The sequence below is a fragment of the Tauraco erythrolophus genome, chromosome 6 (genome assembly GCF_009769465.1).
Source record: "Tauraco erythrolophus isolate bTauEry1 chromosome 6, bTauEry1.pri, whole genome shotgun sequence".
NCBI classification, from domain to species: Eukaryota; Metazoa; Chordata; class Aves; order Musophagiformes; family Musophagidae; genus Tauraco; species Tauraco erythrolophus.
In genome coordinates, this window is record NC_141470.1 from 70,540,146 (window position 1) to 70,556,687 (window position 16,542).

Here is a 16,542-nt window from a genome sequence, read left to right on the forward strand (position 1 = left end):
TGAGGCCGAAGAACTTGTGCGTGCCAATTCAGGGAGCCGAGATGTGCGCAGCCCCTGCCCTGCGAGAGCCTGTTCCCACCAGAGCCAGAAGGATGTTTAGGGCACTGATTTGTTGCCCTTCCTGCCAAATAGCTCGACCTCGAGCAGGGCTGCTTTCCGATAACCAGGAGGAGAAATGCTCCGAGGGCATTATTACGGTGACCTACTAACCCACCTGGCAACGGGACGCGCTGACCGAGCCGGCCGATCCAGCCCCACACCACCCTGCTCCTGCATGAAACCCCAAAGCGCCGAACGGCTCCGGTGCATCCTACGAGCTCTTGCTTTCTGCTGCAGCCCCCAGCCCCACTCCGATCACTGGGAATCAAGTTTCCTTTCCTGGCCGCCCCGAGAGAGATGCACATTTCCTGCTGCTTCCCTTATCTCTGCTGACTGCAGCGGCTCAGCGATCCTGGGGAAGAGGCTGTCGGGATTTCCTGCCTGAAACAGCCATGGCGCCAGGGATTTGCCTGCCCTTCCTCCTCCTCGCTGGGAGCCCAGGGCGAAGGCAAGCCTTCAGCGGGGCAGGGGGTTGTGATCCCCCCCCAGGAGCCATGGGACAGGAGGGTGTTAGCCAGGCAGCAAGTGGTTTGTCCTTGTTTTCCAGGTTTAGCTAATGTCCCTGGTGGCGGAGGCTTCTGGGTCTGCCTGGATCCCTCCCCAGCCCTGTCCCGCAGAGCATCCTCCTCCTCCTCCAACTCCAGCACATCTGTTTCTGCACAAAACACCACCGAGTAAATGCCTATTGATTGTTTTTATGCCCAAGCTATGAGAAAAACTAACACCCCCCACCCCAGCCAAAGGCTCTGCTGAGGCACATGGAAGCGATTACAGGGATCAGTCCCTGCGGGCATCTCCTTGCCTGGCACATGGTGTGGGCGAGCATAGTCTGTGCCCGTCCCCATCCATATTCCTGTCCCCATCCTCATCCCCATCTTCATCCTCATCTCTGTTCCTATTCCTGTCCCCTTCCCTATACCCACTCCTGTCCCCATCCCAATCCCCTCCCCACCTCCACCCTTGTCTCCATCCCCATCCTCATTCTCATCCCTGTCCCCATCCCCACCCCTATCCCAATCCCCATCCTCACAGCTGGTGAGACTCCCAGCCGCTCCCACAGGGATGCCCACACCAGCAGGACTCAGCTTCTGGTGCCAGGACACAACTCCAGCTCTTCCCAACTGCTGCGTTTTGAAATGACTGGTGCCAGTTTTGCCAAGAGGATGGTAAAAAGCGTTTTTTATCCCCTTAAAGGTTGTGCACAAATCCTGGCAGCTGCCCCTTCCACATGGCAGAGGGTCCTCAGGGCCCGCAGAGCCTTTTTTTTTCCCCAGGCACGGGGCAGTGCTGGCTGGATCCAGCACGGAGAACTTGTGGGGTGAGCGGCTCCTCCCTTGAAAACCCAATTTAGTCCTTAAAAAAATATGTTAGAAGATTAAGTGTCTTAATGAGTTGCCTCAGGACAGCAGCTTGCAAATCATCCACTCCCGAAAATTGCCCCCCTGCAAGACATTTTGTAACTGTAATGTTCCTGTCCCACTGGGGCCGGCTGGGTTTGTATTTCTAATAGCCCATCCCCCTTCCCTTTCCCACCCCCTCTACCCATCGCCACCTCCCAGATGGCACCAAATGCCACTGTACCCCACGGGATGGCCAACCCAGCTGGGGGCTCACTGGGTGTGAGGGGCTGCCAGCCCCTCACCAGTGCCTGATTTCCCCATGGAGCCCTGGGGGTGTCTAAACTTTAAAGAAAAACCACTTTTTTTTGGCACAGGGAACTCCTCGAAGGCTGCGGATTGTGTCCAGCTGGCCTGAACCCCGCTCAGAGCCCTAATGGTTTTCCGTGGCCAGGCGAGGCGTCCCCTTTCCAAGGGCAGGAGCTGACCAGCCAACTGCAGCTGAGGGAGGTTGGAGCCTGTCCAGATGCAGCCCCCGCCGTCACGCTCGCCAGGACAACTTGTCCCCAGACCCGACACGGGTGGGAGCTGCTTTCCAGGATGTCGAGGCTATGGAAGCTCACACGCTGCCCGGGATGGAAGGGACAGGGTTCACAGGGACAAATCCTCATCATGGCAACAGGAACGGGGCAGAAAGGATCCAGCTGCTTCCCCTGCAAGAATTCCTGCCAGGAATGCCACAAATGTGTCTGATTTATTTCTCTCACCAGCCTATGGGGTTTGACACTTCTCTCCTTGTTATCTGGCATTCCTCAGGCATGTATACATTTTGGGACAGATGTGATACTAACGCTGGCCTGGAGCCAGGGAAGTGGGAAGCCCTCTCCGAAAATGGAGCCTGGATTTCCAGGAGCACCCGGTGAGCCCAGCTCCCTGGATTTGGAAGTCTCCATTCCTCCATCACTGTGGGTCCCCCAACCCAAAGCCAGGGAACCCCCCGAGCTCCCCATCCTCGAAGCCTTTCCCCCCCCCCCCAAGACCCCTCTGGATGGAGGTGGCAGAAGATGGATCTGAGAAAGGATCAACAGTGGCAACCCCGTGCCTGGGCTGCCGTTTGTGCGTGGGGACCCCACCGTGGGGACCCCACCGTGCTCCGCTCGCTGACCACTTGCTGGTTGAGCCACATGACATATTTTTGGCCGGGTGGCTGTTCCAGCTTCCCACCCCCCCTTCCCATTCCATCCTCCCCATTCCTGGTCCCCTGTGGATAAGGGCTCACGTTCCTGCCCGGCTCAAGGGAGCGGGAGTCGAGGGGAGCGGGTGGGGAGCGGCCGGGGCCTCTCGCCCACGCCCCAACCCCGGCTGGCTGCGGGCCCGGCTCCGGGGGCGTTGCAGCGAGGGGGGGTGGGAGGGGTGGGTGCGGGGCCCCGGGAAGCGGCGGGGCACGAAGGGGAGCGGGGGATGTCCGCTCTGCCCCCCCGCAGCAGCCCCGACGCTCCGGCCCCCCCGCGATGCCACCGTGGTACCCAGCCCGGGGGGGCGAGGGGGGGAGGGAGGGGCGGGTTTCATCCCGGGGTGGATTTTGGGGTGAGAGCCGATTGGTCAGCGCAGGGGTCGGGGGATCCAATAGCGGCGCGGCCTGGACCCGCCCCGCCAGCGGCGCGCCCCGTCCCGCCCCGCCGGCTCCGGTTCCCTCCGCCGGGCCGGGGTCGGGGCCGTCCCGTCGGGTCCGCTCCGCTCCGCTCCGCTCCTGCGCTCCGCTCCGCGCTCCCGGCTCCGCTTGTCCCCGCCGGGTCCGGGCGGCACCGTCGAGGGGAGGAAGGGTCCCGCGGGGCGGCGGCGGGATGCGGGCGGCGGCGGCGGTGCTGGCGGCGGTGCTGGCGGTGGGGGCAGCCCTGCCCCGCCGGGGGCTGCTGCCGCACGGCCCGGCCCGCGGCGATGCCCGGCTGCGGCCCGGCGACGACGAGAGCTCGCCCGGGGTGCCGCTGCGCCGAGCCCTGCGCCTCTACGGCCGCGCCGCCCGCCGCCTCTACGTGAGTCCCGGCTGGCCCCGGCCCTCCTCCCCTCAGGCCCCCCTCTTCCTCTCCATCATCTCCCTCTGTCCCTCCATCTTCCCATCCCTCCACCCTTCTGTCCGTCCCTCCTCGTCTCTCCATCTTCCCACCCTCCTCCTCTCCATCCCTCTGTCCCACCATCCCTCCCTCCTTCTGTCCTCCCTTCTCCCCATCTTTCCGTCCCTCCTCTCACTCACCTCCCGTCTCCCCAGCCACTCCCCTCGACGCCCATCTCCCCTCACCCCTTCTCCCCACCTCAGCCCTTCCGTCCGTGTCTTGGCTGCCTCCACCACCACCGCACGTGTCTTTTCTCCATCCGTTTTCCCCCTCCACCCCGCTCCTGCTGTCTCCTGCCCGGTGTCTCCGGCTGCGGAGGAACAAGAGGGCTTTCTCCTTTGCAGCTGTTCCCTCGCCAGCAGCGGCTGCAGCTGGGACGGCCCCTGAGCTGCAGCTCTCTGGGGGATGGAGAAGCCCGAGGTCTTTGTTTTCTCTCTGGCCGGATGAGGCCACGCGGTCTCAGGACTCTCAGCCCTGTGCCTGACTCCAGCAGGAAGGGGGGGACATGGCGGGGGAACCGGTGGTTGAGGCACCTCTGCAGCTCCTGAGCACCCTGCGCCGCTCTCCCTGCAGGTGGGGACCAACGGGGTCATCTCCACCCAGGATTTCCCCAGGGAGACCCAGTACGTGGATGACGATTTCCCCACAGACTTCCCTGTCATCGCTCCCTTCCTGGCCGACCTCGACACCTCCGGTGACAGAGGGAACATCTACTACCGGCAAGACGACTCTCCAAATGTGCTGGACCAGGCTGCGGGCTACGTCCAGGCTGGGTTCCCCCGTACCGCCGGCTCCTTCATGCCCACCAACGTGTTCATCACCACCTGGGAGGATGTGGGTGCCTACCAGGAGCTCTCACAGGACACCGAGCCCTCCAAGAAGGTGAGGCCGATGGGCCGAGGTTGGATGCCCATCCTACATGTTGTGGGAGGATGAGTCTTCCTTGTGTTGCACCCAGAACGCTCGGTCTCTTCTTTCTGGGCAGCTGGATGGTGGGTCCAGCCTTGGATGAGCGTTGGGGGTGATGTGGAGCTTCTCTGCTCAGAGCTATCGCGTTGGTGGGTCTGTTGGCTTTGCTGATGGGCAGAAGTTTAGAGGTTGCCTTCAACTCCATGGTTGGAGGTGCTCAGACTTTTCCCTGCTTTGCAGGCAACCTTTACAGTGCCGGTGGCTCCGGATTAGCAGGGAAGAGTTGGGCTGAGGGAAGCTGGGGGGAGCCATGGTCCAGGTCACCCATTGAACTCCAGACCTTTTGCCGGTGGCTTAGGGCTGATGCTTCCTTCTGCTCGCACACCGGCTGATGCTGCTGGCAAGGAACTGTCTTCGCAGTTCCCACCATGGGTTGATTTTGTGTCTGGAAAACAAGCTTGTAGGTGGTCCACTGCGTCAGGGAGGTGACCTATGCTCTCCACCCACGGGCTGATAAGGCTCCTGCATTGGGTGGACCTCCAGCACTGCCTGTCCCTGAAAACCCTGGATCTGCTGCTGGGGCACGAGCTGTCACGTTAGGCTGATGACGTGCCGAGGAGGTGACGGTGACGCTCTGCCAGCAGGATGGGCTTCTTGAAACGAGCTGAATATGAAGAGCTGGAAGAGGAAGACTCTCGTGATGAGCACCCAGAGTCGTGCGATGAGTGATGGGCACCCACTGCAGCGGCGTTGGCTGATCCCAAAGCCCATCAGCAGCCACTGGGTCCCCCTGGGCCACTGAGAGCCATCCCCGCCGGCCGTCCCCCCGCTCCGGGGCCCTTCGGAAGCGGGTTGCTGAGAGGGAAGCCAAGCAGGGGGAAGGAACGGAGGTTTGGAAGGCAACAACGCGCATTTTTTCCTCTAATTTAAAACTTGGGAAAGCAGCTGAAGAGATGCCATCAGGGGCCTCGCAGCGACCTCGCAGCCATCAAAACCACGGCCTCCTCTTCTCTCCCCAACTGTTTTGGGTTTTTTTTGGTGTTTTTATTTTTCCTCTCGAAGAAGTTGGAGCAGGTTTTAAACTGGCCGTGCTGGAAAACGAGCAGCTTCAGGGAACGTTTCATTCAAGACGTGCCGAAACGCAGCGTGTGCCCGAGCTGTGCTGAACTCCTCCCGTTAGCCAAAACTGCTGGGAAAAAAAACCCCAAACACCACTTTTTTTTTTCTTGCCGAACATGCCATGGGTTGAAACGCCACCCTCGCGCTGCTCGGAACAAGGATTTACCTTTCGGAGCCTTTACCCTCCGCTTTCGGAAAATCACGGCTCATCCTTTCTGAGCCTCGAAAGGAGAAATTGGGGTGAAAGTGGGGGGGTTAGAGGCAGAGCCCTGTCCCCTCCAGCTCCTTGGGGACACGCTCCGAGTCCCTGCAGTGACACTTTCCAGGGCTGTGGGGTGGGACAAGAGCTAACCTCGCTTCTGCGGGAGCGAAAAATTGCCCTTTGGGCTGGAATTTGCCCTTTGCAGCTCTTTACTGGGAGCAGCCGGGCACGAACTGGGCGCTGACCCCCCCCCCCCTCGCTCTGTGCCCTGCGTCCCGCACATGGGGGTCACCCACTCGCCGCCCACCCCCAGGCACAAGGAGTCCTGCAGCTGCCACTGCAATTCGGCTGCGTGGGGGGAGGAATCCGACCCCGCGGCGAGGGGGTTATTCTCCCCCCCCCCCCCGATTTTTTGGCCGCCTTCGCACGGGGTCTCTGAATGCCCGAGTGTGCCACGCGCACAACAAGGCTCTTTATATCCTGCTGGGAAGCCCTGCCATGCCCTGAGGGCCTTTCACCCCAAAACTGGGGACAGGCAGGGCTGGGGGGTTGGCACGGAGGGATCCCCCACCTCTCCTGCCCACTGCTCCGGGGGTGAAACTGGGAATGTGATAATTTTTCCTTCGCTTGGGTGCCATTCCTTTCTTGCTGCTGCTGCATGTTTATATTTATTTTTTTGGATGGTAGGACCTGTGCAGGGGGGAAAGTTGGCACAAGCGTTGCTTTCTCTGCATTCACGGTGATACGTGTGTGCGTGTGGATTCTCCGCTGGCTCGTAAAGCTTGTGCTGACTCTGCAGCTGGCCTGTTCGTGGGTTTTTGCTGCGGTCCCACTCGACAGCGCAGCCTCACTGAGGGCTGGCACGGCCCCAAGGCTCACAGGGCTGGCACAGCAGGCAGCCAGCACACCCATAGCGGGACGTACGGGCGTGGGGACGGCTCCCGGCAGCACGTGCGTGTTTTTTCCTGAGGAAACCAAGCTAAAATTGCTCTCAGGGGGAAGCAGGGACTGCAGGTTTTCCTCTGGTGCTGATGATGCACGGTCCAGGGCTGGCACCTCCCTGCATGGCAGCGCCAAGGGATGCCCCTGTACCGATGCAGCTGAGAGGGGGTGACCTGGCGGTGTCGTGGGCACCCACGGAGGATGCTGAGCATCTTTGCAGCACGTTGCGCTGGGGTTTGGCCATGCACAAGCGGCCCCTGCTCCTGCTCTTCCCAGAGATGTCTGCAGGCTGGTGGAGAGCTCATTTGGGGTGCTTACATCCACCGTGGGGTGCGTGGGGAGGCAACCATTGTGTCCCTGGTCCCCTTCCCTGTCTCAGCCCTCCGCTGGGGTCCTGCCCACCCATGATGCCCATCTGTCCCGCTCTCCCCTCGGCAGCTCAACACCTTCCAGGCGGTCATAGCCTACGATGACGAGGACACCTATGCCATCTTCCTCTACCCCGACGGCGGCCTCCAGTTCTTGGGGACGCGGCCCAAGGAGTCCTACAACGTCCAGCTGGAGCTGCCGGCCAGGGTGGGCTTCAGCTGGGGGGATGGCGATGACCCGAAGAGGGATGGGCTCTTCCACAGCCTGGCCAGCAGCGAGCAGGCGCTGCGGCACCTGGAGCGGTGCGTGGGGCTGGGGGCGGGCATGCTGGGCGGGCAGGGGGACTGGGGCCACCTTCTCCCAGTCCCTGGAGCCTTTTAAAGGCTGGAAGAAGGAGGGGAGCAAGGAGGGGGTGATGGGCTGCATCGGGGGGGGCTCAACCTTACGTGCACAGAAGCTTTTTGGGATTTGTGGGTCTGTGTTTGAGGTTCCGGGAGGGACTGGTACCTTTGGGGTGGGTTTCCCAGTTTGTCTGTGATGGATGTGCGTGTGTCCTGCAGGGAGAGCAACGCAGGGGTACCTGGCGTGTGGGTCTTCCATGTGGGCAGTGCTGCCCCCCTGGAGCACGTGGAGCCGGGGGGTGGCGGGGGAGCCGATCCTGGCGTACCACACAGCCCCGAGCATCGTGCCGCCGGTGCCGCCGACTATGCCCACGTGCTCTACCGCCACGCCGACCACGCATCCACGGAGCTGCCGGCGCAGCACGGCTCGAAGGCCACGTCACCTCATCCTGACCACGCACCCCGTGCCCCTGCGCTGCTGGGTGTCGGCCCCGAGGGGCTGCCCGCGTCCCCAGCACAGGACCGGAGCCGCCAGCGGCACCCCGATGGGGACGGTGGCAGCTGGCAGAGCTACGCTGCCAACCCCTCTTCCTACAGCTCCGGGCATCACGGTGTCGGCGTGGAGGAAGACGTGCATTTTAACCCGGATGGTGAGTGGCTGCAGCCCCTCCGGTGAGCAGACAGGGACGTTTCGTGGCGGGTGGCTGCCCAAAAAAAGGTCACTTCGTTGCAAGCTCATCTCTTCCCAAGCAGCCGGGGCTGGAGCTAATGTGGGCTGGCATCGCTCCTGCGAAGCCGCTGCTTTTCCAGCTCCTTCTCCCAGCCAAACCCTGGTGCCAAGGGGCTGCCAGAGCCATACGTCCCTGCCTGCCGGGTTTGCTCTGCCCCATGTTGCAAAGGAGGGGGACTCGGGGGACAGGCTGGGGAACTGCTGTGGCACGTGCCCAGGGCAGCAGAGCCCCGGCCCCAGCAGGCTGCGTCCCAAAAATACACAGGAACGTGATCCTCTGTCAGATCTGCCTGAAATGAGGCAACAGGTTTGGAACCCTCAGCCTCCCACGTCCATCTCAGGCAGCTTTCGTGGGAACCACCACTGCCAGCTGTCCCGGCTCCTAAGGGTGTTTTTAGGATTGGGGGGGGCAGGATGCCAATCCCTCCTTCCAACAAAGGGTGGATTTGTCACCGTGTCCCCAACCCTCTCCCCTTGGCCCCAGTATTCACCTACAGCGCGGCCGGCAAGGAGACGTGCGCCCAGCACCACGGGCGCTGCTCCCCGCACTCCTTCTGCACCGACTACGCCACCGGCTTCTGCTGCCACTGCCGGGCCAACTACTACGGCAACGGGCGGCAGTGCCTGCCCGAAGGTACGTGGGGTGGGCGGCGGGGACGGGCACCTCGTGCCTGGGCAGTCGCTGCCAGGGGTCCCCGTCTCCCCACCCAGGGGCCGTGCATCGCCTCAACGGGAAGGTGAGCGGGAGCCTGACGGTGGGACGGGCGTCCGTCCGCTTCCAGGACGTCGACCTGCACGCCTACATCGTGGGCAGCGACGGCCGAGCCTACGTGGCCATCAGCGGGGTACCCCAGCCCGCTGCCCGCGCCCTCCTGCCCCTCCTGCCCGTCGGCGGGCTCTTCGCCTGGCTCTTCGCCCTGGAGGAGCCCGGCTCCGAGAATGGCTTCAGCATCACCGGTGAGCGGGGATGCGGGATGTACCGCCTGGACCCGTTGCTGCGAGGGACGCGGCTCCTGGTGGGGTGGCCCAGCTCAGCTGCGGGGTGACGTGTGGCTCGGGGCCGGTGATGAGGGGTGCGGGTCGGGGTCCTCCGCTTGCCTGCCCAGGTTCAGCCGCTGCCACCTCCCTGCTGCGAGCCCTCCGGGTGTGCAGATGGAAGGGCGCTTTGGGGACACATCCCTAGAAATCCCACAACCTAATGCTGCCTGTTCCCGTTTCCTGCGCAGGTGCTGAATTCACCCAGAGCCTGGAGGTGACCTTCTACCCCGGGGAGCAGACGGTCCACGTCACTCAGACGGCCGAGGGCCTGGGACCGGACAACTACTTAAGCCTTAAGACCCACATCCAGGGCCAGGTGCCGTTTCTCCCGGAGAACGTCACCGTCCACATCGCTCCCTACAAGGAGCTCTACCACTACTCCAGCTCAGGTAGGAGACCGTGCTGGAGTTTGCTTTCTCACATGCCATCCCCGTGTGCCCCGCTCAGAGCAACCCAAAACCACCCCACCGCCCTTCCCGACATTGAAGTGTTGATGCCAAAGTCGCTTCTCCCCCATCCTGGATGTTTTTTTTTTGTTTTTCTTGCTGTCCCGCAGCTGTGACGTCCTCTGCCCAGCGGGAATACGTCGTGGCCGCGGGCACTGCCAACCAGACCCTGTCCTACCGCCTGCTCCAGAACATCACCTTTGCCGCCTGCCCGCATGCCCACCTGCCCACCCGCCAGCAGCTGAGTGTGCCACGCGCCTTCGCCCTCTACGACGGCCAGGAGCACGTCCTGCGCTATGCCCTCGCCGCCCGCATTGGCTCAGCACCAGGTGAGCTCCCGTGCCCACCCCAGGGTGTCCATCCCGGGATGCCAGTCCCCACCGGGGGGATGCTGCTGTCTCCTGCCTGCTCCCAAAGCTGCAGTGTGCTTGCTTGGCCCCAAAATAGCCAGAAGAGAGCGTTGTGGGTTTTTTTTTTTTTCCTAGCAGCTTGGGTTGAAGTGTTCTTGGCATGGCGGGGGGCACTGGGTGGCACAGCCGTGGGTCCCTGCATGGGACGAGGGTGCTGCCGTGCAGTGGGGTTGCCTATGTCAGATATAAGAGGGAATGGTTGTTCCCTGTGCCCCATTTCTCCCAGGCCTTCCCCCCCTGCCCTCCATTAACACACCCTGGTGCCCACAGACGATGCCGAGAATCCGCTGGTGCACCCGTGCCATGACAGCACGCACACGTGCGAGGCGACGGCGCGCTGCCAGCCCGGCGCAGGGATGGAGTACACGTGCGAGTGCACGGCCGGGTACCGCAGAGACGGACGGGGCTGCCAAGGTGAGCAGGGGCTGCGGGTGGGGGGCAGCTGGTGTTTGGGGTGCTGGGACATGCACCACGGGTGCAGGTGCTCTCAGAGCTGCACCAAGGACAGGAGTGAATCATGGGGGGAAACTGAGGCAGGGGGCTTGGGGCACCGGAAAGGGGCTCCAGGAGCGTTGCGGGGTCGGAGGACGTGACAGATGTGGGACGGGCAGCCTGGGGCAGGACATCCCCTCCCAGGCCAGGAGCAAACAGACCCCGAAAATGGGGGTGTCCGGTGTCTCCCCATTCCTCTAGAAGTGGACGAGTGTGCAGAGGGCCTGAGTCAGTGCGGCCCCTTCACCATCTGCCTGAACGAGCCGGGCAGCTACCGGTGTGAGTGCCGCAGCGGGTACCAGCCAGCGGAGGATGGGCAGGCGTGTGTGCGTAAGTGCCAGCCCCGCGGTTCGGGGTCCCCCACACCCCTGTACCCCACGGGGCTTGCCCCGGCCACCCACTCACCCCCCTGTCCCCGCAGCGCTGGCGCCGGCGAGCGACCCCTGCGAGGACGGCAGCCACCCCTGCGCGCCCGCGGACCGGGCACGCTGCCTGCCCCGTGCTGGTGGCCACCCTGCCTGCGAGTGCCTGCCCGGCTACACCGGCGACGGCATCGACTGCTCTGGTACGGGGGGCACGGGTGGGATCGCGGGGTGGCTGCTGGGGTGGCACCACACAGCCATCAGGGTGCCCTGCCCGGCTTGATCCCTGTCCTCCCCGTGTGCAGATGTGGATGAGTGCGCCGAAAACCCGTGTCACCCGGCTGCCACCTGCTACAACACGCTGGGCTCCTTCTCCTGCCAGTGCCAGCCCGGCTACGAGGGCGATGGCTTCCAGTGCACACACGGTAAGGTGCCCGCCTTGCCCCAGTGCCGGCACTGCTCGGAGCGGCTTCCCTTGTCCTCACGCTGCCGGTTTTTCGGTTCTCCTGGCAGCAGAAGGGAGCACGCAGCGGCTGACCCCCTGCCAGCATGAGCAGCTCTACCCACGGGAGGTGCCACCAGGACCCTCGCCCGTGGATGATGGGCATGTGCCCCAGTGTGATGAGGAGGGTCGGTACCGGCCCCTGCAGTGCCACAGCAGCACTGGGTACTGCTGGTGCGTGGACGCCGCGGGGCAGGAGATCGCCGGCACGCGGACGGCGCCAGGCAGCACGCCGCCTCGCTGCGGAAGCCCAGGTCAGTGCCACCCCGCAGCGCTCGAGGGGATGCGGGGACACGGTTGGGTCCTTTGGCGTCTCCCCATTGGCATCCCAATGGGATCGGCGGGCACCTGGCTGTTGGGGCAAAGCATCTCCCAGCGCCGCAGCACTGGAGGTGCCCTGGCTGGCTGCATCAGTTGTGCGGGGTGGCAGAGGGTGATGAGGGTGCTGGAGCAGGCAGAGCCCTGTCTGTTCCTGCCCATCCCACATGGCTGCAGCACTTTGGCCCTGGCCACCAGCAGAGTGGGGACATGGGGGCTGTGGTGGGCAGAGGGGACCCTCTGCCCAACTGCCCAGCTGAAGGCTTCACTGCGACAGCCTGGGTGCAGGGTGCTGCCAAGTGGGTGGTTGGGCACCTTGGCGGGGGCGGGTCCTGGATCTTTAGAGGACCCTGGTCCATGGGCTTATAGTGCCAGTGGCCATTGGGGCACCTCCTGGGTCATCTTGCGATGGAGGGGACAGCCGTGGGGTGTTGGAGGGGGAAGCTGAGTGGTGCCAGCAGAGCATCGCCCAGCACCCACAGCCCTGGGTGAAGCAGGGCCAAACTCAGGTGCCAGGTGGGTCCAGGGGAGCTGCGTGGCACCCCCTGAGCCTGGGGCGGGGGCGTTTGCTGCCAGCAGAATCCGTCCAGCAGCTGACCCCCTGCCAACACGAGCGGCTGTACCCGCGGGAGGTGCCACCGGGACCCTCGCCCGTGGGTGACGGGCACGTGCCCCAGTGTGACGAGGAGGGTCAGTACCGGCCTCTGCAGTGCCATGGCAGCACCGGGTACTGCTGGTGTGTGGACGCCACGGGGCAGGAGATCGCCGGCACGCGGACGGTGCCGGGCAGCACACCGCCACGCTGTGGGAGCCCAGGTCAGTGCCCGGGGGGGTCCAGGGGCTGCCATCCCCTCCCTGCAGCACCCCAGCACCCTTAGCACGGAGGGGCACCCAGCAAGGAGAGGGGACGCAGGGCTCTGGCAAAGCCCTGAGTCCCCCCAACCTTGCACGTGGGGTCCGTGCCAGAGGGGTGACTGTCACCCTCCCCGTGCCAGCGCCCACGGAGCGGCCCCGCAGCATGTGCGAGCGCTGGCGGCAGAGCCTGCTGGAGCACTACGGCGGCAGCCCCCGCCACGACCAGTACGTGCCACAGTGCGACGCCGGGGGGGACTTCACCCCGTTGCAGTGCCACGGGGACAGCGGGTACTGCTGGTGCGTGGACCAGAGCGGCAGGGAGATCCAGGGCACGCGCTCGGAGCCTGGCACCACCCCGCCGTGTAAGAGCTCAGCACCCCAAGCGTGACCCCCCCATCACCTAGCACAGCACGGGTGCCTGGTGCTGCATCCCGCTCGGGTGCGGAGCCGAGGTGCCGATGCTCCCCGAGCCACCTCTCTCCCTGTCCCCCACCCCGTTTATGTGCCAGGTCTCCCCAGCGTCGCACCGCCCAGCGTCCGGCCCTCGCCCCGGCCCGACGTGTCCCCGCCGGCCACGGGGACCTTCCTGCTCTACGCTCAGGGACAGCAGATCGGTTACCTCCCGCTCAACGGCACGCGGCTGCAGAAGGAGGCGGCGAAAACCCTGCTCTCCCTGCATGTACGGTATCGCCAGCGCCGGGCTCGGGGTGCAGGAATTAGGGACAGGTCGATGCTCCCTGGTCCACTCTTTGTCTGAGCTAGGATGGTTTGAGGGGGGGGGCATCTCTTGAAAGTTGATGTTGGCTTGTGCAGACTTGCTTTTTGCCTTCCTCGGACTCCTCTTGGAGCGTGGCCATGTGCATCTCCAGCCAGGCCAGACCGAGGGAGAGGAACGCCAAAAGCTGGGCCACGACCCTGCCTGCACCCCGGGGAACTCAAACACCATGCCAAGTATTCCCTTTCTCCATCCTGAAGGTCATTCCTCGGGCTGGCTTCACTGCTGGAGAAGTCTCTCCTTGAGCCGAAGGGTTTCAAACCCATCTGGACGTGGGTGTGTGCCGGTGACAGCTGGCCTGAAAAGCCTGTGCTGCAGGATTCAGCTGGGGTTGTGCAGTAGGAGCCCGTTGGTGTTGGGTTTTGCCAGGGAAAAGGGATTTGAGCGTCATTCTCCATTGCTGCATCTTGCGGAGTGCCCCAGGCAGCTCCCAGTGCCGGCTGGTGGGATCAGGATGCTCAGTGAGCCTCCTGGCCGTGGGCAGGATTTCACCCCGTGTCCCTCTCCAACCCTGGCAGGGCTCCATCGTGGTGGGGATCGACTACGACTGCCGGGAGAAGACAATCTATTGGACCGATGTGGCTGGCCGGACCATAAGCCGGGCAAGTCTGGAGGCAGGCGCTGAGCCAGAGACCGTCATCAACTCAGGTGCGCTCCCACCACCAGTGACATCTGCCCAAAGCCACATCAGCGGGTCCACGCCACTCCATGCCCAGGGCTGTCCTGCTTTGGGGTCCTCCATCCACCCTCCCATCCCTGGGCTTTGCGTCGAGGCACCGGGGTCCTGGAGCAGCATGTCCCCAGCTGCTGAGCACATCTGTCCCTCCGGCAGGGCTCATCAGCCCCGAGGGGCTGGCGGTGGACCACCTGCGCAGAGCCATGTTCTGGACCGACAGTGGCCTGGATAAGATCGAGCGAGCCCGGCTGGACGGCTCCGAGCGGCAGGTGCTCTTCGACACGGAGCTCGTCAACCCCCGCGCCATCGCGGTGGACCCCGTCCGAGGGTGAGCAGCCGCGTTCCCGGAGGGATTTGCACGCAGGGCTGTGTGAGTTGGGCACAGGTGGTGGTGCCAGAGCACCATCCTGACCCTGGGAGCAGCTCTCCTACGTCGCACATGCCGTAGGAGGGATTGGCTCTGTTCTCCACCGCCTCTTTTATTTAATAATTCAGGATTTGGCTAAACCTGCGGTTTCAGTGTCGGGATGTGCGTTATTTTTAAAAGCTTTGAAACACGCCTGGCGGTGGAAAACACTCGCTGTGCCTCCGGGGTGCTGTTGTGATACAAAATGTGCTACTCCTAAGACTCGCCCTCGTCTAGGAGCTGCAGTTTGGGTCGTAAACATGTTTGACATCATTCCCGGTTTCTTTTAGAGATTTTTTTCAAATCAAATGAAGATTTATTTCAGGCACCCTTGAGAAGGAAACCAGGCCTCTCTCCTGACAAGAGCCAGTAGTGAAGAGAAAGCCAATAATCTCCCGCCACTCCTCACTGCTGTGTGTCCCATTTGCTCATTGTATCATAATTGTTTCCCAAGCAACCTTTACTGGACGGACTGGAACCGCGAAGCGCCGAAAATCGAAACTTCCACCGTCAACGGAGCCAACAGGAGGGTCCTGGTGAACACGGACATCGGCTTGCCCAACGGCCTGACGTTTGACCCCTTCTCCAAGCTGCTCTGTTGGGCAGACGCAGGTGAGTTCACCAAGGACAGAGCAGATGCCAAGATGAGGGGAAAACCAGCTATATCCATCTACATCCCATCCTCTCTGCCCCTTCCGCTGTCCTGCCCCCAAGGACGTGGTGTGCTGGGGGACTCACAGCACAAGCCGCTTCTACAGCTGCTTCAAAAATTGGCAAAAAGGCCACGTTTGGTGAGGTTATTTTTGCAGCTTGCTGACTGGCTGGTGTTTAAACAGGAACGAAGCACCTGGAGTGCACGTTGCCCGACGGCACGGGCCGGCGCATCATACAGAACAACCTCAACTACCCCTTCAGCGTCGTTAGTTACGCCAACCACTTCTACCACACCGACTGGCGGCGGTAAGGAAAGAGCAGAGCCTTTGACTCCGCTGCTCACTGCTGGAGGGAGTCGTCCTGAGGAGCAGCTTGGAGCCAAAGGGGGAAAACCAAATGCTGTCCCCAGCCTGGCATCTCACCGGAGCGCTGGCACCGCACCGGAGCGCTCTCTTAGGTCTCCCACAGTGCCACGTTCAGCAACACCCGCTTGTAAATCTCAGTGCACAGTTGTTTAGACACAGCCCCAGCTTCCTGGGAGGGAGAGAAATAGATAGATACATAGAAATTTTGGGGTTTTTTTAAATAAAACTTGGCACAAGTTTCTGAATCTGGAGTAAATCAAGGGAAAGATTCTGTCCTCGGTCGTTCCCTCTCCCCCACCACCCCAGGCCCTCAGCATCGGGGACTCGCCTCTCTTCCCACTCCAGCTGGAAGCTCTCAGAACTTCCATCGAATCTTAGCAGAGTACAACAAACACTTAAGCTCTTGCCACCCTTGGAGGAGACTCTCCGGGAGACAATCTCTCCTTGGAAGGCTGTCTCTGTGGCTCTGCATCACCAGAAAGAAAGGCACTGACTGAGCTGGACGTGCACTGTACCGGGCAGGTTTCTTTCCACTTGTTCTGCAGGTGTTCAGCCTAAACTTTTTAGCTGTCTCTCTTAAATACGTGTAGTTGGGGGTGCAAAACGAGTTTCGTAGCTGAGTAAAGCACTTCTCTCCCTTTTATCACCAGGGACGGTGTGATAGCCATCAATAAAGAAACCGGCTCCTTTATCGATGAGTATCTTCCAGAGCAGCGATCACATCTCTATGGAATAACTGCAGTTTATCCCTACTGCCCTGGAGGTAAACCCCAAAATGTCTACCCCCTCCTGATTGTCTGATGGCTGCCGTGTGCTTGTCACACTCAGGAGACTCCCTTCTTTCTGCAGCGAGGAAATAGTAACTGCTATTTCGAGAAACAACTCTCTTTGCACCCAGAAGAACTTCAGACCCAGAAAACTGTCACTGCACACAACTACAGGGGAAACCCCTTAACCAAAGCCAACAGTGACCTACTTCCCTGCAAAAGATTAGCAAGTATTTTTTGAAGTTATACCTCAAGTCTTTACTACTGTATTTTTTTTAAAAAAAGTGAAAAAACATTGATATATTACAAAAAAAAGA

General features: G+C 62.1%; 1 protein-coding gene across 1 annotated transcript; it reads left to right on the forward strand.

Moving 5' to 3' along the window:
• The first annotated feature begins 3,280 nt into the window (after nucleotides 1-3,280).
• Nucleotides 3,281-16,259, forward strand: NID2 (nidogen 2). Its single transcript, XM_086613640.1, has 21 exons — nucleotides 3,281-3,469; nucleotides 4,121-4,429; nucleotides 7,158-7,390; nucleotides 7,649-8,079; nucleotides 8,644-8,793; nucleotides 8,871-9,116; nucleotides 9,386-9,586; nucleotides 9,754-9,972; nucleotides 10,324-10,467; nucleotides 10,747-10,875; nucleotides 10,967-11,110; nucleotides 11,213-11,332; nucleotides 11,421-11,663; nucleotides 12,307-12,543; nucleotides 12,723-12,944; nucleotides 13,092-13,261; nucleotides 13,876-14,005; nucleotides 14,190-14,361; nucleotides 14,894-15,051; nucleotides 15,276-15,399; nucleotides 16,109-16,259. The coding sequence occupies exons 1-21, from the start codon at nucleotides 3,281-3,283 to the stop codon at nucleotides 16,257-16,259; spliced, it is 4,122 nt and encodes a 1,373-aa protein (XP_086469766.1).
• The last annotated feature ends 283 nt before the right edge of the window (nucleotides 16,260-16,542 follow it).

Bases quoted from the DNA above. Each gene is read 5' to 3' on its own strand.
- NID2 (XM_086613640.1), top strand. From the start codon at position 3,281: ATGCGGGCGGCGGCGGCGGTGCTGGCGGCGGTGCTGGCGGTGGGGGCA. The intron at 4,430-7,157 runs GTGAGGCCGATG...TCCCCTCGGCAG, and splicing joins ACACCGAGCCCTCCAAGAAG to CTCAACACCTTCCAGGCGGT. The intron at 8,794-8,870 runs GTACGTGGGGTG...CTCCCCACCCAG, and splicing joins GCGGCAGTGCCTGCCCGAAG to GGGCCGTGCATCGCCTCAAC.